Below are 23,733 nucleotides of genomic sequence, written 5' to 3'. Positions count from 1 at the left end.
GACTAGAAGTAAAATACAAATAAGAGTAAATTGTGAATAAGAAATATATAGATATATGAAATATAAATAAATAAATAAATAACACGAAGATAAAATGGATCAAATGGAATAATTAGATAAACAAAGGGGGATATTATGATGATTTAAGAACCGCAAAGAGAAAGGGTAGGAAAAATGAGGAAAAAGAAATGAGTCGATCTCCCTCTTACTGGCCGGTGTTGGTCCCAATCCCAGTGCCAGTTCCAGTTCCCCTCTTCCTTTTTCTCCTCCTCCTTCTCCCCAACTGGGTTTTGTTTTACCCTTTTAGGTGGGTGTCACTGACAGCGGCATCCAGTCCCAATGGCCCATCTTATGCAAGCCACTGCTTCTGATCCAGCAGGCCGGACAGGACGAGCGAACTCTCCAGTTTCTCGGCGGGAACTCCTTCCCAGCGAACAGGGAGGAAGAGGTGGTCTACAGTAAGAAAAGGATCACCAATGATGATGGTACGACTAGGATAATCAGGGGGGAAAGAAAGGTAAAAAGAAAATAAGAATAAAAAAAAGGGAAGAAGGTCCTCCCAGCGGAATATTAACAAGCACAGGACAGTTGAAGAAGCAGAAAGTCATTCAGTCATTCAGTCCTTCATCATCGCTTTGGTGGGAACCCATTCAAGTCGGAACCCCCCATCCCCTCTTCCTTCCGGAGCATTGATATCACTCGTTTCTCCGAACCTCACTAATCTCCATACTCACATATTTCCAGACTCGACGGAGCCAAAGATACATTTACCCCATTTAAGATCTACTACCATGATGGAGATCAGGTCTATCGGCTGCTAGTCGGGGTTGCACTGGCCACCAGTTACCCACTTCTGATTTCCCACTACGGCCGGGTCGACCAAGCAAACAAGGCTTTCTCCTTCTTTCTTTCTCGCTCTCTCCCTTTCAGGGTGATTTACTTACTTTGTATGTCGAGGTATAAGCCTTGTCACAAGCTGCGGGCAATGACGCAGAAGGAGAGGGGGCCACTAATCTCTGATCACATTTTCTCCATCATTAATATTTTATTTTATTTTATTTTTCCCATTCATGCCTTTCTTCGATGAGGCCCACGTCTCGGGGGAACTAGACCGCCCAGCCGGGTTCCTTCGCTCTGTTCCCCTTGGAATCGCCAACTGCCTTTTGGCCGTTGACAACTTGTACTTCTGGGGCGTCGGGTCCTAACAAAAACCTCCTATTAGTGAATGATTCCCCTTTCCAATCTGATCATTTGATTTCCTCCCCCCATTCTGTGGTATTTTACTTTGACCCGTCTTTTTTTTTTATTTGAACCTTTTATTTTATCTTAATTTATATATTCAATTTCTGACATCTCTCCCTCTGTGTGTTGGTAACAGACTGTGAGTTCCCATCGGGATTTTACGCCTCACTTTCCGGTATAGTTCACCGTTCCCGCAGTTCTGGTTGTTCGGGAGAGTTGGGCCAGTTCATACTTCTTACCTCTCAAGTTGATTTTTCAAAATAAATATTATACTAGTAACAACAAAAGGAAAACAAAATAATACGAAATAAGTGAAGAAGAAATTAATAAAGAAGGAAAAGAAAAATCCACTAGAAAACATGAACAGGAAAAATGAGCAATTCCCCAAAGAGAAAAAAAAAAAGGGAGGGAATAAATAATAAATAAGAAAGGAATAAAAAAGAAATTCATAAAAAGTGCGAAATTCAGAAAATAGAATATAGAAAATAAAACAAAGTCAAAAAAAGAATTAAGCCCTACACGCTCATCGGTGTACTGAAAGGTAAGGTACGCCTGAAGTGGTGTAATTTATTTGCATCTAACTTGGTTCTGCTGCTGCTGCTGCTTCTTGTCTGGCTGCTGCCTTTTTGCTTTCCTGAATTATTGCTTTTTCGCCCATGACCATTCCGTGCATTTTCCCTGGCCCCAGTGATCGCCCACCATGCTGCAATAAATCATCCCAGGATGGGGACCATCGAAGCTATGGAAAACTGCTGTCACGATCTGGCTTCCCTCTGCTGATCGACGCATCCTAGTTTCTGACTCCTCCAATAGTGATCCTTAACTGACTGATTATAAGCTCCCTGTGCTCCTCCCGGCCTGCAAGCGTGAGGTTTCAATGATGACTGGCAACTGAACAACACACCGCAACCCAAGGACAGTACTATACGAACTGAAGAATCAAATAGGGCCCTGAAGACCAGATATGTTGCCTACTTTAAGATCCGAACCAGATCGCCTTCCATTCTTGTGAACCTATTCTCCCCTCAGTGATTCCATTGTCAACGGGACCAAGGTTTACCAGATGCAATCATTAGTCCTTCCTCCTTCTTCCTTCATCGCTACAGAGTTTGGACACCCCAGGTTTGATCCGGGCCCGGAGCGGCTGTCGTTGAATTTGCCTCGGTCGACAAATGCTCGTCGATATCCCCCGCGGGATCTGCCTCTCCCTCGCTCTATGTCCGGTTCGGTTCCAGCAGACGACCCGCTGGACACTTCTGGACCCGTCAGGCGCCCCGGACATCCAGAGCTGCCCCAAGCCGCGACAACGGTGACCGCTGCAACCTCTGTATCCGCGGGGCTGTCAGGACCGGTCCTGCCTCCAGGATCTGCTGGCGCCGTTACCACTCACGAGTCTGTGACCCAACGTGTGGCCCCGGCCTCAGCCGACGAAGTGCTGCGACAACCCTTTCCCGTGGGCGATGCCTTCGCCTCATCGCGACTGCCACCCTCGCTGGTAGGCCAAGGCATCCCGCAAGCTACCGCTACCGCTTATGCGCAACCTTCCTTTGGAACTTCACCTCCCGGTACAACGGCGCGGGCTTTGCCGCAAAAGCCCACCCGACGCACCAAAGCTCATGTTGCATCAGCATGCGTTAACTGTAAAAAGAAGCACCTAGGGTGCGATCCGGCGCGGCCATGTCGAAGATGCGTTCTGTCAGGGAAAGAAGTGAGTATCATCATATTTCTTTGGTCGCTAGCCTATCTGAACGTGAAGGGGGTGGCATCTGGTCTCTGACTACCCCCAAGAAAAGGCAGAAACTTCATTTTGCACTGCTATTATGAACTATTACTGACATGAACAGGCCACCTGTGTTGATGTTACGCACAAGAAGCGAGGAAGGCCGCCATTGAAGGCGGAAGAAGCATCGCTTAGAACCTATGCAGCTCATATGGACAACCGAGCGACACAAGGAGAGCAGCACGGCCCCCAATCACGACGCACCCTACACAGAGCTACATCTTCCCGTGAGATTCGCCCCATGACAGATCTTCAAATGCCTGGGGCGCAGACGGGCGCCATGGCCATGAGAGCGTCGGCTGGGCATCCACAGAGATGGGCCGCTCCCGTATACTCGCAGGCCATAGACCCGTCGATAATGCAGCGCAGTGTTGGGCACAGACGGTTTTCTTCTTCTGGCTCTGCACAGTCCATAACAGCGGCTTCTCCACCCGGTTATGTCCCGATGCCTGTTGGGTACAACCCAGCCTTGGGAGGGCAACGGATGCCTATGGGCATGGGAAGACCACTGTCATCCTACACGCATCAAGGCATGAACCCTACTACCACGCCGCCCCAGTATCAGCAATCCTTTGTCCCAATTTCGCCCTATCCAGAAAGCGCCCGGATGTCTAATCGGATGCCAATGGGAGAATCTCCAATGTCTAGGGATCCGCGGGAAGGCTATTTGGAATCTCCAGTAAGACTTCCGCCCATTTACCCTCCCACGATGGGAACACCGGCCTCAACGTCGCAAGGGCATCGCCTGAGCGATCCGTACCCAGGAGCTTGGTCGCCGCGGACGCGGGAAGAATTTCTTCAGCAGGAGCACCGGCAACAAATGCCCTCGCATGGCTTCATCGACCCACTATCCCCTAGCAGTCAAATGCGACACGCTGCATCTGACATGGGGTATGGGGAGCCCGTCCCTCGGCAATTTGGACCTGGCTCAACTGCAGAGAGACACGCAATGCACATGTCGCTTGTACCTGCCCCCGATGAACCACCAACGACCGAGGCGGACACTGAGGGCAGCAGGCCAGCCAAGCGGCGCAAAATGGCCTTGGACGACATGGTGAACGACTAAGCGTTGTTCTTCGCATAGCACCTCCTCCCCATCAAGGTCTCGATCGAGACATGCACACCCCATTCTTTTCTCATCGCTTAAGGAGCTACGCCGTCCTTGAAGCGCTCCGGGCTTGTAGCAGGAACTACAAAGATAACGATCTTAATGTGCACTTTCTTTTGTGTCATGTGTGCTCAATCTCGATCGTTGACTACTTACTCATTCCCCCACATCTACACACATCCAATTTCCTTTGTCTCATACACCGTGCATACAATCTCCCATTTTTGTTTTCGTCTTTGGAACAAAAAGTACATGACCCGTCGAGCTACGTTCAACATTTCCTTTGTCAACTCTTGTCACATTGCATGGATACAGGCATCGCTTCCTTCTTTATTTCTTGGTCTGTTGCTGCATAGCGTGCTTCTTTCTTTAACCATATACCTTGGGGTTCTTGAATGTTTTGGTCATCGTCATAGAAGGCGTTCGGTGGAGTCCAAACATAACTCTATCATCATCATCATCGGCTTGATGCTTCATTACTACGTATTTGTTGGGGGAGAAAGGGGGCAGGAGGGAAACTAATCCGTTGTATTAATAATTGGCGGGCGATGCCGTCTAAACTCGGCACTGAGACTGCAGGGCAGATACCACAGTACAGGTCATGACTGTGAAAATACTAAGGTTCAACTTTGAACACCTCGAGTGGAATGATTCTCACCATCGTGTGTCGTAGATGTAATATGCATCCCATAGCCAAGTCCTTGTCCCGTGATGACGGCCAACTGTTCGTTCGGAGATAAATTCCTCTCCACCGTTTCCTCCCTTGGAACTACGAATCGTCACGGGAAATATACTAGTACTTAGCACCATACACCATCTCCTTTCCCCAGATTTAGAGTTCTATGTCAGAGAGCAGTAAGCCCAATCACAAAGAAGCCCAAGCAAGGAGGCGCGATTTGCCAGACAATCACAGCGCTGAAGGAAAAATCGATCGATCTCCATGGTCTGCCGAATGATGCAAAATGAAGGATATTTGATCGCGCACTTCATGGGGGGGTGGGTGTTCACAGCAGGGTTGCACAATGTGCTACATCGCGAGCCAAGCAACCTATCAAAATGAAGGCATGACCGCATGGGTTACTAGACTGCAGAAACTTGGTTGAGAAGTTCGATTGGAGCGACTTGAAGGGATGGGCAGCGGGGAATGTAAGGATGTGGCAAGATGTAAGTTGGAGGTCTAGATCATCCGCTATTTACAGTAATAGTAGTACTACCAGGTAAATAATCTGTTCCACGGGAACGGGAAGGTGGTTCTATTCGGTAACTTTATTTTCCTTTCGGCTGAAGTTGATGAAGAGCTCAGTTACTCACCATATGTGTTCTTCTACTGGGGTAATGCGTCACTCGTGGTACCTTCGATCAATGACGTTGAGGAGCTGCAGATGGTGGATTGATCTATGGCTGCTACGCTTCTGTGGCCAAAGGATTGATTGTCTCACAGTGCTTGTCATCCGCCCTCGTCTTCCAGAACAATTCGGTCACGCCGTGCATACATTGTTCCCTCTTGGATAACACTGTTTTAGTTGAGGCTGTCGAATCTGCTAAGTATCGTATGATTTTCTGGTGATCAGCATTCTTCCTTTTTCATGAATGCAAAGTCTAGATCGGCTCGAGCTGTTGTTTGGCCTCAAGCCAAGCCTACCGAGATTCGAGGACCGTGCCAGGCTCAAGTGTTCAAGTCGCCCCAAAGCTAGATATAGGCTAGAAGGTCTAGGACATCCAGACTTCGACTGTCTCAAGCACACCTGCAAACTGGCCCTGACTGACTCGCAGGGATGGAGCCAATACCACATTGCCACGCGCGCCCGAAAACCTCCTTACGGTTCGTTCCAACGGGCCGGAGATATGTGGCCGATCCGTGAAGATTATATCTCCACGTTTTCAGCTATCTAGATTGTGTATCACAGCTTCTCCGCTGGATCGCCCTTGTATTACGGCTATACTTATCACTGAACTGTTCGGTGAATCAGACGCGCACAGCATTGGAATGTGTCTGTGGGGAGCTCCTTGAGGTAAGGTACTGAAATGGCAACCCCTTTCAAATAATGGAGTCGACGTGTTCCATCTGACGTGTAACCCTCAAGATTATATATTCAAGTGTTGGCCCAACTCTCTAGAATCTACTCAGCGCATCCTCGATATCCTTCTTAATACCACTGACATTTTCTTCGGATATGCAAAGTGTCTGAAAAAAGAGATAAAAAATGAATACTCTGCTTATCCACCATTGGACCGCCCTCAACAATGCCCTGTCCTCCAACGATATTGGGCGCGATCTGGATGGCAAGACCTTGGACTTAGCCACCGTCGTTGCCGGTGCACGGTAGGCCATTATTCCTTATTATGCTCAGAATTGAGTTGTGGAAATCTGGCAGTTGCGGTTGTGCTGCTAACTCTCTGCTAGATATGGAAAACGCGTGTCGCTTTCACAAAGCACCCGCAAGCAAGTTCAGCGGTCGGAAGCGGTGTTGAGGAAACATTTGGCGGACGGGGAGCTAATCTACGGTTAGCCCTTGCTTTTCCGTTGCAATAGTCGATGTATATTCACATGCTACAGGCGTCAATACGGGTTTCGGCGGTAGTGCCGATACAACCACAGATGCCGTGAACAAGCTGCAAGAGAATTTACTACAGATGCTCCAGGCTGGTGTCAAACTGGATGGGTCGAGCCCGGTTGTTGTAAACAAGCCGAATGAGGACATCCTCCCCCTGGACGATCCAATCTCCGCGACCATCATGCCAGAGTCTTGGACCCGAGCAACCATGATTATCCGGTTGAACTGCCTTGCCTCTGGATCATCCGGCATCCGGCAGTCGGTCTTGGACGTGCTGCTCCGGATGATAGAGCAACATATCACACCCCGCGTTCCATTGAGAGGCAGTATATCGGCCTCTGGTGATCTCAGTCCACTATCATACATCGGTGGAGCGATGCAAGGGCACCCCTCTATTCACGTCTGGAAGCGCGGCCGCAACTCCGATTGCCAAGTGAAAGGGGCTGATGTCGCCCTCAAAGAGAGTTCAATACCGTTTGTCTGTCTAGATGCGAAAGAAGGCCTGGCCATCGTGAACGGAACGGCGACCTCTGCAGCCGTGGGTGGGCTGGCTTTGCATGAGACCCTTGGCCTTGCTGCTCTGAGTCAGGTTCTTGCAGCGATGAGTGTCGAAGCTTTACACGGTACTAGCGAAAGCTTCGATCCATTCTTTGCAAAAGTTCGCCCTCATCCCGGACAAACAACGGCTGCCAAGAATTTGTACAAATTTCTTTCCAACTCGAAGCTGCTCAATGACGGAAATGATTTCGGACAGGGAAGCCTACGACAAGATCGGTACTCGATTCGCACATCTGCACAATGGATGGGTCCACTTCTAGAAGACTTGGAACTGGCATATCAGCAGATCTCCGTGGAGCTGAATTCGGTAACGGACAACCCTCTCATCGACACGGCTGGTGATAATGCTCGTATTCTACACGGTGGCAATTTCCAAGCGAAGTCAATTACGAGCGCCATGGAGAAAACCAGGCAGGCCGTTCAATCTATGGGCCGTATGCTCTATGCACAATGCACAGAGCTGATCGATTCGTCCAAGAACAATGGCTTGCCTCCTAATTTGTCTGCCGATGAGCCTAGTCTGTCGTTCACATTCAAGGGTGTAGATATCATGATCGCTGCGCTACAGTCAGAGCTAGGATTTCTCGCAAATCCTATTGGGAGCCACGTCCAGACAGCCGAAATGGGAAACCAGGCATTGAACTCGCTTGCCCTGATATCGAGTCGCTACACTTTAGACGCAGTCGCTGTCTTGTCACAAATGGCAGCTGCCCACCTCGTGGCTACCTGCCAGGCTCTCGACCTCCGTGTGATCAACATCCAGTTCATGCGAACCCTAGAACAGGACTTCATGAAGTTATTTGGCGACAGCTTCCAAGTCAACGCAGTGCCTTTCAAGAATCTTCTGGCTATCTCCAAGGAAGCCTGGGACGCCTTTGCCAAGCAGGTGGAACAGTTACAGTCCGTCGACTCCTGCAGTCGATTTCACCAAGCTGCTCGCGCTATTCTGCCCATTTTCATTATGGCATTGCCACAAAGCGCTGCCTCCCCAGCCATTATCCAATCATGGATCGATCGTCTAGGCTCCCAGGCAACTGAGACATATCGCAAGACGCACGAGGCGTATTGTAAGTGTCCAGATGCCGCCCCTTACCTTGGGGAGGCGTCGCGGAAGATGTACACCCATGTCCGACAGAACTTAAAGCTTCCGTTCATAGTCGAGGGCACACTCTGGCGCCCAAGCGACTCGGCCAAGACACCAGACGGTGAAGCGACGCCACCGCCCCTCCCTACGATGGGCGACGTAGTTGGCATCGCGTATGATGCCATTCGTCGCGGGTCTTTGTATACGGTAGCGGTGGAGTGTATCCGGGATGTGGAGCAAGACATGGGGAAGTACCCTCACTGCTTGGTCAATTATCCAACGTGCGCATCGAGAACATGAGGCACTGGCGTTCGCTGATGGATATCTAGACTATAGAGTGTTCCCTACAAGTATCAGCGGTAGTTGCTTTGTTCTGGGTCTGTCTGATTTATCTTGTCATATTATTCTAGACTTTTGAATTAATATTACACTATTATACTCATATCTAGCGTTATCTCCGGAGCATTGAATGGCACCAAATAATGGTAAGTGATGGGTGGCTATTACCTTTCAACTAGCAACAGAAGCCGAGTGCCTGCACCATAGCTCGTTACGAGAAACCAGGACAAAGAACATCAGACATTTGTTATTTTGCCGATCGGATCAGACTAATGCAACCTGACAGATGCCAACCGACAAGGGATGGGTCGAGCTGGCAACACCTGGGCAGATTTAGTGGCTGCACAGGGGCCGGGCCAGATGCTGTCATCGCTGCGGGCAATCGTGCAATCGCTCTCCTCTCTTCTCCCTCCCTCCATCTTCTCCTCGGTACACTTGACTTCAGCTACTGAACTAGCATATTTCCACATTTCCTGGATGTTGTACTCTGCCATTATGCACTTACTCTCCTGCCACTACCAAGGTCAGCCAATTTGCTACCGTGGTTCTTCTTGATCTCAACCAAATTACACTTGCAGATATAGTTCTCACCCACTCAACACAACGACCAGGCACATTCTTTCTGTCCAACGACAACAACCGGAATACATAATACTCCCCTTGCCTTTTCCCCGCAACTCGGAAGCTAATAAAGCACCTCATCCAGCTTATCATGTCATCTTCACCCCAAACATGCAAGATAATCGCCGGCAAGAATCACGCCATTGCATCCCGCAATGAGCATCGTGCAGGTACCACCTCGTCTTTCCAGGTCCCCTACATCGCAAGAGCTATATTAGAGCTGTATGGTATCTCAAAATCATGAATATGAAAGATCGGGGATTTAACTTTTCGACACGCACCCCTGCACAATGGGCTTCTTACCCTTCACCACGAAAGCAGAGGAAGCTGGCGTGACCTCGGAGCAGTCAAGCGATACCTTCAGCGTTATTGACGATGGCAATCTACAGTATACTGTCGATGGGGGCGCCAACTCTTCCAAGCGCACGTACCAGGAGGCGAGTGGTGCTCCGATCGAGTCCAAATCACCCCTGGGATACTCGGTAGGTGCGGTGACGGTTATATTCTTGAACCTGAGTAAGATGATTGGGACGGGTGTTTTTTCGACTCGTGAGTTCTTCTACCAAGATTTTCAAGGCCGATTATGCTTTGGATGAGGACGGCAATGCTAACTGCTTGAGTCAAGCATCTACTGTCCTCGAGGGTGCCGGATCTGTCGGTCTGAGTCTCTTTTACTGGGTTATCGGCTTCTTTATGGCGGCCAGCATGCTCTCCGTGTATATGGAATTCGTGTCATACTTCCCCAGTCGGTCTGGCTCAGAAGTTGTATATCTGGAGCAGGCATATCCCAGACCGAGATACTTTTTCCCGACGGTGTTTGCGATGCAGACTGTGCTGTTTTCATTCAGTAGCAGCAATGCTGTTGGTATGATGCTTGTATCAAGCCAATAGACTACAAAGCTAATGTTGTCTCTACATACAGTACTTGCGGAGTATCTGTTCAAGCTTGCGGATGCGGAGACAACCGCATGGAAAGAGAAAGGTGTTGCTGTGGCGGCATATACCGTGGCTGTGCTGAGTATGTTTCACTTGGATGATACTGTGGACTGGACTGATTCATGCCAGTGCTGGCTTTCAACACGAAATGGTCTCTTTGGGTGGCCAATGCTATCGGTGTCGTCAAGCTAGTCACTTTGATCTTGTACGTGTCCTGCGCATCTCTCTGGTCTATCGATACTGACGAAGCAGTATTGGTATCGCTGGCCTCGTCGTCTTGGGAGGCCATACCCCAGTGAAGGATCCTTTGGTCAACTTCCGCGATGCCTTTTCAGGCACATCGGGCGCATCTGTGTACGGGGCGACCAACGCCTTGGTCAAAGTGATGTTTTCGTATGCCGGGTACGAGAATGCCTGCAACGTCGTCAATGAGGTTAAGGTAGGCTTCCCTCTTCATTTCTGTTGCTACTGCACTAACACGTAGTATCACAGAATCCTGTCAAGACTCTTCGTTGGAGTGCTCCAGTCGCCCTCCTACTTACGGCCGTGCTCTACATCCTGGCCAACATTGCTTACTTTTCTGCTGCGAGCAAAGAGGAAATCCTCAACTCGAATGTCACAGCAGCGAGTCTCTTCTTCGAAAAGGTCTTTGGCACATCCGGGGCTTCTAGGGCATTGAATGTCTTGGTCTGTCTCAGCGCGCTGGGTAACCTTCTTGCTGTGTTGATCGGTCAGTCCCGTATGTTGCGGGAATGCGGACGGTATGTCGTTTCCACCGTCTCTGCCACTGTCATTCTAACATGCGTCTGGTACAGACAAGGTGTTCTTCCCTTCACAAAATTCTGGACCTCGACTCGTCCCTTCGGAACGCCCCTAGGACCCTACTTCATCAAATGGGCACTCACAATCATCATGATTATCGCGCCTCCAGCCGGAGATGCCTTCAACTTCAGTATGTACCCAATCCCTAACCTTTCGCACATATCTAACCTGTGCGGTAGTCGTCGACTTGAGCATTTATCCTTCCAATGCCTTCAACTTCCTCCTGGCAACAGGTATTCTTATCACTCGACACCGGCGCCAGCGACTCAACTTCCCTCCATCTGGCTACAGAGCCTGGACTGTATCCGTCTACTTTGCCATTCTCTCAAGTCTGTATATGCTGGTTGCGCCATGGTATCCGCCGAGCACTGGAGCAGATGGCGGAGACGTCAGCTTCTGGTATGCGACGTACTGTGTTGTAGGGATTGCAATGTGAGTCACCCCATGTCATCGCTTCCGAACAGCAACGCTAATGATAATGACTTGGATAGTATCGCCGCTTGCGGAGTTTACTATTATCTCTGGATCAAGGTTCTACCTCGGATAGGCGGGTACGAGCTTCGCCAGACAATCATAAATGTTGGCGGTGATGCAACTGCGCATAAATTGGTCAAGGTGCCGAAGTCGCAGGTAGAGGAATGGGATCAGGAGCATGATGCTTCAGGGAGACTGAGGAGGAGGCATCACACTACTGAGGTTGTAACGAAAACGGAGGAAACAGCTTAAGCTGGAAAGGGTAGTATAGAATTGTGCACAAAAATGAGATATCTATTAAGGGGCAACCATCAATATGTACTGATGTATAGCTAAAATGCAATCCAGATATCTATGAAGTACCGCAGTAGATGGTAGTATGTAATAATTTGTGAAATATATCCAAGATCATTACGAAGGCGGGACACCAAACCCAACACTACTGAAGTTAGTAGTACCCATAAACTTCCCCCTCTCCATCTCCGCCATCCTCGCAACAGGCTGGTCCCCAGCAATGGTAATGGATCAACTCTCGCGCAAACACCGAACACCACCGTCCGCAATTCAACGAAGTGCGACGGTACCTGAACGAGATCAGGAATCATAAGCAGGCGTGGCCGTGTCTGAGTTCGGTGAATAGAGACGAAGTGCCGGGTGATTGAACAGCCGATGGATTTGGGGACCATGGAGAAGTTGGAGGGGGATGAGGATGAGGATCCATCCCGGGCAGTTGAATTGGGGATTTGAAGTTGATGTTGGAGAATTGTCGTAGGTTTTTTGAAGAGGGGGCTGACGGTGTATGTGAAGTGTGCGAATTGGTTGGAGAGGGTTATGGGGAGGGTAGTGGGGGATTGAGTGTGGGCTTGTCTGGGTTGTTGTACTACTGAGGGTTGGCATGGGTTGGCGTACCTTTGGTCTAGGGGTATATCAGTAAACTACTACTCAAAAGAGTCGGGAGGTTCGGGTTCAAGTATGTTAGGTTGTCTATACTTACGAATTCTAGTCCGGTCAGTGGTTAATCTTCAGCTATGTAGATACAATGTCATCATGATCATTAATTATTACGGAGGATCGATACTATCTACCATCACATCCTCCATATCCAACAAAAAACCAATTCAGCGAACCATAAAAAGGAAGGTATAATCACAAAAACAACCACATCCCCACCTTCTTCACCTTCCCCACAACCCCCTTCTCACTCCTCCAACCTCCATCCCCATCACCCTCCCCGTCATCTTCCTCCACCTCCCTCCCCCCAACAACCTCCAGATTATATCGATCGGTAACCAAATCCATAACCTCCAACTTCACCAACTTCGTCCTCTTCACCAACTTCCACACCAAGAACATTACCAACATGATCGGCAACTCAATATAATACGAGACGAAATCCACGGCCTTGAAATGCGGGCTAAAGCACGACCAACCCTGAACCAGAATCAGAATGATATTCAGTCCTATGGCAAGAACCGGTCCCACGGGATACGTCCAGTTCTTGTAGGGAAGGAGATGTTCCAGGTTCTGTTTGCGGATTGCGGCGCGGAAGCGGAGGGAGGCGAGACCGATAAAGGTCCAGGAGAGTTGGTTGGAGACACCGACGATACTATATAGTCATTAGTACTAGTTATTTGGATACTTTGGGAGCGAGGGATGGCTTACTTCTGCAGCCACGACCATAACTGGCCGGCGCCAATGTAGCTCGCTCCGAAGCAGAGGCCACTGATAACAGAGGTAGCGAGGACTGCAACCCAGGGGACTTGGAATCGGTTCAGGTGTCCGAAGAAGCGGGGGGCGTAGCCGTCTACGGCGAGGGTGTAGAGAAGTCGAGAGCCGGCGAAGAGGGCGTGGTTGGCGGCGGAGATGACGCTGGTCATGATTACGGCGTTGATGAAGCTGCCAGCGACGGCGCTGCCGGCTTCAACGAAGACGATGGTGAAGGGACTCGTGGCGGTGGTTTCGGAGGATAGGTTCGGGTAGTTGTAGGGGACGTCGAGGCCGATGAGGACGATGGAGACGATGTAGAAGAGGATGATACGCCAGAAGACGTTGCGGACGACACGGGGGAGGTTCTTGGCGGGGTCTTTGGTTTCACCGGCGGTGATGGCGATGGATTCAGTGCCGCCGCTGTGAGTTGGTTAGTATGGAGCTTTTCAATAGTGGAGGGTCAACGTACTAGGCGAAAGAGGCTGTGACGAAGACAGAGGCGAAGCCGCCAATACCTCCGACGAAGGGGGCCTCTCCAGTGTAAAAGTACTTGTTTCCGATATATTTGTGTTGGGTGTTTGCGCCGCAGTTTACAACGATACCGAGGATGATGAAGATCTGGCGGTTGGTTAGTATGGAGTGACACAGGTTGGTCGAAGTAGGGCAACATACGATGATAGTCACCACTTTGAGAAGACTGAGCCAGTATTCAACCTAAAACAGATAGTCAGTATATGAGTGTCAATAGAATGGTAGCAACCAACCTCGCCATAAACCTTGACCGACAGCATGTTCAGCGCAATAACCACGACCAAAAAGATCAAGCTGATCGCCCATCCCGGGAAATTATCCGTCCAATACTCCAGCAGCAACTGCAGTGCAATAATATCCGACGCAGTTGACACCGCATCATTGAACCAGTAGTTCCAGGTAAGAGCAAAGCCCAAAGCATCATCAACGAACCGACTATGTCACCATCAGCATATCATCCCCACTGCCATCCAAGTTCGGACAGAAACTCACCCAGCAAAAGTACAGAACGACCCGGCAACAGGGATAAATGCCGCCATCTCACCCAGCGACAACATAGTAATGAACACAATCACACCACAGATCGTATAAGAGATCAGCATCGAGGCCGGCCCACCGGTGGCCAGCGCCTTACCTGTTCCCAGGAACAGACCCGTACCAATGGTGCCACCGATGGCGATCATCTGCACCTGGCGGGGAGAGAGCTTCCGAGCCAGCTTATTCGCATTGACATAGGGAGCCTCTGGCTCCAGATAATCGGTTGCTAAGGTGCTGGGGTCCTTGGCATTACGCTCAGCTATGGGCTCGCCAGGAGCCATAGGGCGTTGCTTTTCGATGTCATGGACACCCATCGTGGTGGTCTAGACACTAAGAGGGCCATGTTAGCTGGGGTCCTACATTGAGATATCGGAAGTATGCCGAGACTCACCAAAGTATTGATCCAGTCAATCTCAGCCTTATAGTTGAGCTCTTCCCGAATAGGCAAGTGTTGGAGACCTGGAGGAGAGACACCACGTGATCCACAGCGGAGAAGCCCAAAGCCGGCAGTCAAACTGGCAGCTGAAACTATCTACTAGTTATCTAGGTTGATACTAGCAGTAGTGTGTCTGCACTGCACAGCACGCATGAACGAAAAGAATTTGATCAAAAGGAAGAGCGCATCCCGGCGAATGACACTCATGTCGCCATCACATCCTTGACGCTGAAAATTTGCTCTTTAGCGGATGGCGTGCTCGATTGGTGTTACGTACAGCAAATGGAAGGGCGACAGAATCCTTGGGGATGCAGAGAATAATTTGCCGATTGCCGCCTGGGGTTCCCCACCTGCTCGGCTAAGTTTTAAGCATACATACATTACTTCAGACGCAGCTATCTACTTCTATTACTACTACCACTATAATATTCCCCATAGTTCAATCAAAGGAAATGTCCCCAAGGACTATTGTATCGTGCTATGTACATGGCTATGCTGCCGGAATCTCATAAACTTTTGACACTCTCCGCTGATGAACAATGAAAGAAACTTAGACAGAAAGGGATATATCCACCAAAGACACAATGTATACACATTAAAATCACCCCAGCAAGCCAGCGGCCAGCGACTCCAGATCTTCCAGAGTCTCGATCTGCTCCGGTGCTTTGCCAGCTGGTTGAGACTTCTTGGCCTTCTTGGATTTGGGCTCCTCCTCGCTTGCTTCGTCTGCAAAGGAGACTCGCGCCTTCTTGCTGGGCCGGAGTACCTCCTCGTCTTCGTCCGAAGCGAGTCCGCCCTCCTTGTACGGGATCTGGACCAAATCCCCTCCTTCTTCCTCCATCGCAAGAAGCTCGCGCTCGCGGGCCTTGCGCTTCTCCTTCTTCTCGCGCTTCTTCTGCTTGGCGACTTCCTTGTCCTCCAAATCCGCTTGCCGAGTGCGCTCCGCTTCCTCCGCCAGGAACTTCGCCTGCTGCTCCTTGGCGTCGCCCTTGGCCTTGAACTGTTCTTCGTCCTCCATTTCGTACAGCTCGTGAGCATTGCCCTCATCATCGTAGATAAGCTTCGTGCCCTTGCCCTTGAACTTGAGAAGCTTCTTCTTCGACTTGAGCAGCTTCTCGCGGCGTTTCGAATCAATGACCAGGGCCTCCTTGCCATCGAGATGGACCACTTTGGCTCCCTTCTTCTCCGTTCCGTCCGCATCCTCCTCACCCTCCGAGCTAGATCCTCCGACATCCAGATCCTTGTCACCGGCCTCGTAGCGACGCTTGACGGACAAGAAGTCGTCGTCTTCATCCGCATCCTCAGTAGCCTTATTAGTTTCCACCATCGTGCCGTCGTCGTTAATGAGCTTGTGGTAATGGTCGGCCAACACGTCCTGGTTCCGACGCTCAAACATGCGGTCATACTTCGTCCGCACCTGCGTCTCATCCTTCTTGGTCTTCTTCTTTTCACCCTCTTCGTCAGACTCGTCATCGCTGGACAGGTATGCCGTAGCACGGGGCGCGTTCTTCCGCTCCTTGGTATCATCACCCTTGATGAACTTAATGCGAGGTGCACCCGGAAGTCCCAAGCTGCCCGCAAATTCATCCAGCTTCAGCTCCTTGATGTTGAAGATCTCCTTGTCCTTCTGGACGTAGACCGACTTAGCGTAGGAAATAAAGGCCTTCTGGCCCAGATACTTCAATTCGGGGTCCTTGAAGCACATGTTTTGCAGCTGATCTTTAATGCTCTGTTGCTTGTTGGCCTTGACATTGATGCGTTCGACCTGGACCTTCTTCTGCTCCAGACGCTTCAACATGCCCTTCTCCTCACTAGGATCCAGGAACAGCACGGCACGACCATCGCGCTCGTATCTTGCTGTACGACCAACACGGTGAATATAGGTATCGGCATCTTCAGGACAGTCCAGTTGGATGACCCAGTCGACGGCCGGAAAGTCCAGACCACGCGCAGCAACATCGGTGGCGAACAGAACTGCATGTTGCGCCGAGGAGAACTTGGTAGTAATATCGAGTCGACCACCCTGCTTCTGACGTCCGTGAAGGTGCATCAACGGAACACCGGGTTGCATGTGACGGAAGGATTCGTAGACAAAGCGCACCTGCTTTCCTGATGACAGGAAAACGATCGTCTTGGACTTCAGGTTGCTCCGAATAAAACTCCATAGAACATCGAGTTTCTGCGGGAGGGGCGTAACGACGTAATGTTGCTGAAGCTTGGACGGCGTCGCGGAGGAGGCCGCCTCATGAACAGCCACATATTCGGGATCCTGCAAGCTCAGTCGAGCCAAGTCCGACACCTTCTTCGTCTGTGTGGCACTGAAAAGTAGAGTCTGGCGCTCCTTGGGAAGATGGCCGATAATAGCGTCCACAGTCTTCTGGAAACCCATATCCAAGATGCGATCCGCCTCGTCCAACACGAGCATCTGCAGGTTGTGCGTCTCGAAGAAAGAAGTCTGATCCAAGTGCTGCAGCATGCGACCAGGCGTACACACCAGAATATTCATCCGTCCCAGTCTCTCCTGCTCCTCCCGCAGACTCTTCCCACCAATAACCAGACCGGCGGAGAACGTATGATAGCGACCGACTTTGCGGAGGACTTCGAAGATCTGAATCGCGAGTTCGCGGGTGGGAGACAGAACCAGGGCACCCAATCCATCGTGCTCTGACCACTGTTTGCGGTATAGGTTTTCCAGGATGGGAATCAGGAAGGCTAGCGTTTTGCCGCTTCCCGTCTTTGCGGCACCGAGAATATCGCGGCCCTTAAGCGCATGGCTGATCGCACGGGATTGAATATCGGTTAACGTCTTGTAGTGGGACGAGGCAAGTCCGGACGCGGTGGGTTCAGACAAGGGCAGATCGGTAAATTGTTCGATGGTTTCCTTGACATCCAGATCCTCGACCTTCTTGATGAGAGAGTTTAAATCTTCTTGGACACGCTTGCGCTTCAGGTTACCGCCGCGCTGAGGCTTTGAGTGTTTGCCATTGCGGGAACCGTTGATCGGAGCCATGATGGGCTCGTCCAGATAAAATGCTCCACGAAATTGAGCACCGACGAAAGGAAGCAGTAAATCGAAACAGGACTCGTTGCTGGGGAGAGAAAGCGAATCTCGAAGAAAGGCGCGGGCGGTGAAGCAACTTTTTTCTCTTCGGAGTTTAACCTCGCGGGTTCCTGCTGACTCATCGCCGCGATAAGGCGGCGCTTATCGGCGTGTGCCTTTCAGCAGCCATGCGACAGTCCCGACCCGGCGAATTCCTTCATTCACTCCCCATCTTCTGTCACCATGGCCGCTGAAGAGCAAGATGCTTTGGACGCGCTTGAGCGTGAGGCGTCTGATTTTGTCAAGGTATGACGCTGCGGATTATCTACACTACAATGACACCGAAACTAACTTCAGACAGGATGCAGAAATTGACCGCATTCGGAAGGCGTTCTCCTTAGACGCGTGAGTTATTGGCATTCTGCTACGCAGTTTCTGGTTACTACTATATAACTCTGGATAGGCTAACTAGCGAATCATTTTACCAGTTACGCGGTCCTCGATCTCCAACCAGGTGTGCCCGAATCGGACATCAAAGTCCAGTACCGCAAAAAGTCCCTTCTCATCCACCCTGATAAGACGAAAAACCCAGCCGCCCCTGATGCCTTTGATCGCCTCAAGAAAGCGCACACGGCGCTTATGGACGAAAAGTCACGCACATACCTAGACGAATGTATCGCTGACGCGCGACGACTCCTGATCCGCGAACACAAGTACTCGCTAGACTCGGAAGAGCTGAAGACCGATGAATTCAAGAAGGAATGGCGCCAAAAGACAGTTCAGGTGCTCTTAGAAGAAGAGGCGCGGCGACGAAGACAGGCTAAGGCCAAGCTTCAGGAAGAAGGTCGGGAGAGGCGCAAGGAAGAAGAAGAGTTGGAGGCGCGGAAGCGAAAACGGGACCAGGATAAAGCGTGGGAAGATAGCCGTGAGGAGCGCATAGGCAGCTGGCGGGATTGGCAGAAGGGGGTGAAGAAGGACGGGGACAAGAAGAAGAAAAAGAAGATGAAGGTATTGGGGTGATACTGGGCAGTGATGCCAGTTGCCTGCTAGACTTGCAGTGGTAGAAGTATTGGAACTTGATCAACTGGCGTTGAGCGGATATATTTGGACCCGGGACGGACTGGTGGTCATAACATCACCATGATTATATTGCTGTTTATCACTACTGTTCTTGCATACCATTGATTATTAGTCGCTGTCACATTACCATAGCTTATAGCTGTTCACATCAATTGTCATCCACACCAATAAACTCTTCTGTTTACTTGATTTCGTGCAGATAATACTTCCCCGATAAGAAAGGCGGTCAGACAAGATGCGGGGCAGAAAGAACATTCCAGCGCCTTTTTATTATCTTCCCCTCCATCGCTCGGGTTCATGTGGCCTCTCCGCAATGATCCGTGGTGTCTGACGGTGCAACATTGAAGTTGTGGATTTTCTGTGTCTCATCCCTATATAATTGTCACTCTTATCTCTATATTCTCGCCCGATAGAAAGACATATACACCTTGCGTTGCAATCCGAACTCGACAGATAACCCCAGAACCACAGAGCCGGCTTACCTTCCATCCATCAACCCCACGAGTCATCGCATCCACTCCATACCCTAGCTACTAACTAGTACTACGCCAACCACCTCAACCTCATCCCTTCTTTCCTCCCTCTTTTTACAACCATATATATACACATACACCTACCTTTGTCAACACGACAATCAATCACCATGACCGACTCAATACCACCCACCCCCAATGGCCCCATCGCCGCATCACCCACCACCAACCACCCCACCACATCAACACCACCACAAACAACCTCAACCACAACCACAACACCCCAATTCCCACCACCCACCACCCCCTCCCTATCCAGCATAATCGCCCACTGCCACTCGAAAATCCACACCTTCCTCTCGGAATCGCACCCTCCAGACTCCCTCCTCCACGCCGTACAAAACCAAACCCGCACCTCCCTAGACGTCATCGCAACCGCCCTGCACCGCTACCCCCTCAGCGAACTCTCCCTCTCCTACAACGGCGGCAAAGACTGTCTGGTGCTCCTCGTCCTCTTCCTCGCCAGCCTACACCCACACCCAGCCCCCGAAGACGGCGGCCTATCCTCTATCCCCGCTATCTACGCCCTGCCTCCGGACCCCTTCCCGGACGTCGAGGAATTCGTGCAATGGTCGGCCCGCGCATACCATCTCAACGTGCTCAAGTACACGACAGACCCGCCGCGCTCGACAATCAAATCCACCTTTGAGGATTACCTGTTTCTGAACCCGGGAGTCAAGGCCATTTTTGTGGGCACGAGACGCACGGATCCGCATGGTGCGAAGTTGACCCATTTCGATCGCACGGATAGCGGATGGCCGGATTTTGTGCGCGTGCATCCTGTTATTGATTGGCATTATGCCGAGATTTGGGCTTTTATTAGGCATTTGGGGTTGAGGTATTGTGGGCTTTATGATCGTGGGTATACGAGTCTTGGGGGGACAGCGGATACGCATCCGAATCCGAAGTTGCGGGTGGAGGTGGATGGCACTGCTGGGGAGGAGGTGCCTGCGGGGCAGTATAAACCGGCTTATGAGTTGACAGAGGATTTGGAGGAGCGGTTGGGGCGTAACTGATTGTCTGGGTTGGTATTGGTATTGGTATTGGCCATTGTTTGAGTTAAGGAAACTCGTTGTCGGTTCAATGCTCCTCTCTCCGTGTATAGACCTTTTTGGAGTCAGATTCCATGTACTCTTTGTCTCCCATCCTATACCGATGTCTTTTCCTCCGCATGTTACTCCTGAGCGATTCCCTCTTTCTCTCCTCTTATCTCATCATGACTATTCCATAGATGCATATACTGGCTGCAGGGCTTTGACTTGGATTGGCTCACATTCGACGCCGTGATTGCTGGTCGCAGTTGCATAGCGCTTTTCATTGGCAAACTGTAGACTGCGCTGATAACTTGATGCTAAGAGCTAAACATGCATGGCTAGGCAAATGCTGAAGTACCACTTATGTCCTCCCAACCTGTGAATTTCCTCTCGCCGTAAACCTTTGGCCTCCAGGGTCCAGCGGTAACAGATACAGACATTTAAATCGGCATCACTCTGCGAATCATAGAATCACTGGTGTCATCAAGAAATCAAGAACAGATAACAAAACCCATACAACATACAAAAGCTCGAAACCAGCACAAAACCTCGAAATGGGCAAGAGTTAAAATGGGGAAACAAAATCATATGTTAGTCAACCATGCACCATTGTAAGATATGCGGGCTCTGACGGATAGCTGGACAGCCTGCCGAGTTCGTAGAAGATGTTTCAAGGAAGAGCAAAAAGGCGACCCGTGCAAATACCAAACGTCGCTCATGTGAGTAGCAACACTTGGTGCTTGTAGGAAACATTGGCAAGAGAGAGGAACGGTCCAAGCATCACTAGACGACCGACCGAGGTGAAGTCACAATAACCTCCCTGCGAGAGGAAATCGGAGACAAGGATCCTGCCTTGATCTCCTTGCGAGGGCTGGATCGTTCGGAACGAGATTCAACGCAGGACGTAGTAGGAGTGGCGAAATTAGCCTTGGAAGAGCCCGAGGTATTTTCTGTCCAAACTCCACGCCGTCCACGATACAAAGGTGTATTCTCCAGACCTCCTGGCCCGTTGCGGGAAGTCCACGAGTTGAATTTCATGTTGCTAGCCTGGCTCTTCGCCAGATACCTGCTTGTCCTGTCAGTAGAGCCCGAACACATGTGGGTCCGTCAGTACATACGATGGGGAGATGGATGTAGCAGGAGTCCAGGCTGCGCCCATGCCAACAGGTGACACATAGCTGCCCTGCGAGTTGGGGCTGAGGTGAGATGCAGTCTGTTGAAGACGGTTAATAGAAGGCGATGGAGTGGAACCCTGAACTACCTCGACCGAATAATTGTATTCGCCAGCACGATAGGCGCGGCGCTCATTGCTCTGCTGCTTGAGCATTTTCTGGGCCTTGGTATCGGCGAAGCGAAGAAGCAACTTCACACCATCTTTGGCAGTCGCGTTGTGATACTCAGACAGGACTTTCTCGGCGATTTCGCGGGTTTCGAATCTAGTAGGGGATGATCAGCCCAAGAAACATATTTTTCTCCCGAATGATTTGTGATAAATGCTTACCGGGCAAATCCAACTTCCTTGCTCACTCCAGTCTTCTCGTCACGACTAATTTTCTCCGAGATGACGTGGTACGGCTCAAAGTGATGGCGAAGATCCTGTAGTTATGGTTAACTTTGATATATCTAATATCTTATTGGACCTTTCTGCTCACGGCCTCTGTCCACTCAATTGGAATATTGGTACAGTAGATGTTAGTGGATGTCTTGTCTTCGAGGTCCTTGAGACGGGAGTTGCGAGATTTCTGGACTTTGTTAGATTCAATGGTACGTAGACTGGCAGCCCCAAATATATACCTGAGCAAAGCTAGCCTGGTAGCCAAGATAGAAGAACCCACGGATGCAGTTCTCGCAAGATTCGAAGTTATAGTACTGGACAAATCCGAATCTATAGGTGCAGTCAGCATATGTATCATCAGTCCGTGGACCCAGACCCTTGCATACCCTTTGCAAAGGCCTGTATCCAAGTCCACAATTGCTTTGCATCTGTCTATCTTTCCAAAGCGAGAGGCATAGGCATGCAGCATCTCATCCGTAGTCTCTGGGAGAAATCCTCGAATGTAGACGTTAGTAATGCCCTCCCGATTCTCCAGGCACTTGGCAAGCGTCAGCTCAGAAGGGTTAGTCCACATAGCAGGTACAGCCCGTGGAATAGGCGGGTCTTGCTGGGTTAGGCTCTCCAGATCCTGAAGAATATATCCAGTAGGAGTCTTCATCATCTGGAAAGGTAGACATGCAGGTGCCGGCTGGGGAAAGCTGTTATAACCATAGTTAGGCAGTCCAGGGCCTTCCAGGTTCGGGGTGGCTCCATGGTAGAAGTCTCCTGCAGGGCTGGGAACCACTGGGCATGGGGAAGCTAAGCCCGGATAGATGCCAGTGGGGGGTAGATACGGGTTCTGATCATAGGGAAGACCTCCGAAGATGGCTCCATTGGGTAGAAGGACAAGCGGATTATAAGAGGGCACAGCTAGCGGCATGTTGCTCTTGAGACCATTGTATTTGGCTCCGGGACGCTGACCCTGGATGTTCAAACCCCCGAGTAGGGTGGACAAGCCACGGGCATCAGGAGCCTGAGCGGTATCAGGAACAGCAGTATGCATGGTGCCGGATCTATGTAAGTCAGGCTCTGTGGCAGTCGTTAGTCTTTTTGGTCTGTAGTAATGAAACACCAAAAGCACACACTAAGATGACAGTTGACACGAAATAGGTTTTTCAAATGAACGGGAATAAATACTTACTTGAGCCAGCAGGATAGCCGTGCGGATCGGGGGAGTTGGGATCTATAACAGCAGTCAGATATCAAGTAGGATCCAGGCCTCCAGACAGCATACACGATAATAAAGTAGCTAGAGAAGATGGGAGTAGGCCAGTACGCAACGAATGACTGGAACACGGTGAAGATGTGGGAGCTGAAGAAGCCGGAGGAAGAGGGGTCGACATCGATAGAAGGTCGCTGTTCGTAGCAACTGCCTTCCTGGAGGAGTGTGCTGGGTGGAAGCCACTCTGGGCAGGAGCATTGAAGGCACCACTTTCCTTCCTCCGGAGTCCAGGGAATGACGCGTCAGGGACATGAATGTATCCTGGGTTACCAGACACGTCCTGGTCATTAAAGCCTGACTGATTCATGTTGGCCCTGCCTGTCGGGAGCAATTGATGGGAGTTGCAGTCGCAGAAATTTGGGACAAGACGGTTTAAAGCTATTCGGTTACGGGAGGGACTGAGGATGCGGAAGAGAAGAACAGTTCTATCTAGAATAGATCTACGCGGGGACATGGACCCGTAATGAACAAACAGTATAGACATTCCACTCTGATTTATG

At 50.4% G+C, this 23,733-nt stretch overlaps 8 protein-coding genes across 8 annotated transcripts; 5 read left to right on the top strand and 3 right to left on the bottom strand.

Moving 5' to 3' along the window:
• Positions 1 to 2,305: 2,305 nt before the first annotated feature.
• sclB (putative C6 transcription factor) lies at positions 2,306 to 4,088 on the top strand (the record flags this gene model as incomplete). The annotated part of the gene is made up of 2 exons (XM_026773420.1): positions 2,306 to 2,950; positions 3,087 to 4,088. 2 exons carry the CDS (start codon positions 2,306 to 2,308, stop codon positions 4,086 to 4,088), a joined length of 1,647 nt encoding a protein of 548 aa, XP_026631462.1.
• A 2,246-nt stretch (positions 4,089 to 6,334) lies between these two features.
• On the top strand, positions 6,335 to 8,771 carry BDQ94DRAFT_179575 (aromatic amino acid ammonia-lyase; the record flags this gene model as incomplete). Its single annotated transcript, XM_026773419.1, has 3 exons — positions 6,335 to 6,453; positions 6,535 to 6,635; positions 6,688 to 8,771. 3 exons carry the CDS (start codon positions 6,335 to 6,337, stop codon positions 8,625 to 8,627), a joined length of 2,160 nt encoding a protein of 719 aa, XP_026631461.1. The 3' UTR covers positions 8,628 to 8,771.
• An 806-nt stretch (positions 8,772 to 9,577) lies between these two features.
• On the top strand, positions 9,578 to 11,771 carry BDQ94DRAFT_165582 (high affinity methionine permease; the record flags this gene model as incomplete). The annotated part of the gene is made up of 9 exons (XM_026770352.1): positions 9,578 to 9,836; positions 9,913 to 10,152; positions 10,210 to 10,305; positions 10,353 to 10,428; positions 10,476 to 10,662; positions 10,716 to 10,984; positions 11,039 to 11,175; positions 11,225 to 11,477; positions 11,537 to 11,771. The coding sequence occupies 9 exons, from the start codon at positions 9,578 to 9,580 to the stop codon at positions 11,769 to 11,771; spliced, it is 1,752 nt and encodes a 583-aa protein (XP_026631460.1).
• Positions 11,772 to 12,665: 894 nt separating this feature from the next.
• On the bottom strand, positions 12,666 to 14,608 carry BDQ94DRAFT_165581 (amino acid permease; the record flags this gene model as incomplete). The annotated part of the gene is made up of 6 exons (XM_026770351.1): positions 12,666 to 13,125; positions 13,182 to 13,646; positions 13,696 to 13,844; positions 13,899 to 13,940; positions 13,991 to 14,192; positions 14,250 to 14,608. The coding sequence occupies 6 exons, from the start codon at positions 14,606 to 14,608 to the stop codon at positions 12,666 to 12,668; spliced, it is 1,677 nt and encodes a 558-aa protein (XP_026631459.1).
• Positions 14,609 to 15,331: 723 nt separating this feature from the next.
• Positions 15,332 to 17,740, bottom strand: dbp4 (RNA-dependent ATPase HCA4; the record flags this gene model as incomplete). Its single annotated transcript, XM_026770350.1, has 1 exon — positions 15,332 to 17,740. The coding sequence occupies one exon, from the start codon at positions 17,738 to 17,740 to the stop codon at positions 15,332 to 15,334; it is 2,409 nt and encodes an 802-aa protein (XP_026631458.1).
• A 228-nt stretch (positions 17,741 to 17,968) lies between these two features.
• BDQ94DRAFT_44073 (uncharacterized protein) lies at positions 17,969 to 19,187 on the top strand. Its single transcript, XM_026775775.1, has 3 exons — positions 17,969 to 18,076; positions 18,132 to 18,175; positions 18,259 to 19,187. Exons 1-3 carry the CDS (start codon positions 18,014 to 18,016, stop codon positions 18,788 to 18,790), a joined length of 639 nt encoding a protein of 212 aa, XP_026631457.1. The 5' UTR covers positions 17,969 to 18,013; the 3' UTR covers positions 18,791 to 19,187.
• A 1-nt stretch (position 19,188) lies between these two features.
• On the top strand, positions 19,189 to 20,478 carry BDQ94DRAFT_44074 (FAD synthase). Its single transcript, XM_026775776.1, has one exon. The coding sequence runs from the start codon at positions 19,494 to 19,496 to the stop codon at positions 20,397 to 20,399; it is 906 nt and encodes a 301-aa protein (XP_026631456.1). The 5' UTR covers positions 19,189 to 19,493; the 3' UTR covers positions 20,400 to 20,478.
• A 722-nt stretch (positions 20,479 to 21,200) lies between these two features.
• On the bottom strand, positions 21,201 to 23,540 carry BDQ94DRAFT_165577 (putative RNA binding protein MSSP-2; the record flags this gene model as incomplete). The annotated part of the gene is made up of 8 exons (XM_026770349.1): positions 21,201 to 21,483; positions 21,536 to 21,853; positions 21,919 to 22,013; positions 22,070 to 22,159; positions 22,212 to 22,302; positions 22,359 to 23,040; positions 23,153 to 23,194; positions 23,246 to 23,540. 8 exons carry the CDS (start codon positions 23,538 to 23,540, stop codon positions 21,201 to 21,203), a joined length of 1,896 nt encoding a protein of 631 aa, XP_026631455.1.
• Positions 23,541 to 23,733: the final 193 nt, after the last annotated feature.

This window comes from Aspergillus welwitschiae, assembly GCF_003344945.1.
Source record: "Aspergillus welwitschiae strain CBS 139.54b unplaced genomic scaffold BDQ94scaffold_2, whole genome shotgun sequence".
Taxonomy (NCBI): domain Eukaryota; kingdom Fungi; phylum Ascomycota; class Eurotiomycetes; order Eurotiales; family Aspergillaceae; genus Aspergillus; species Aspergillus welwitschiae.
Note: the sequence above shows the minus strand (reverse complement) of the source record. Positions and strands in the feature narration are given on the sequence as shown.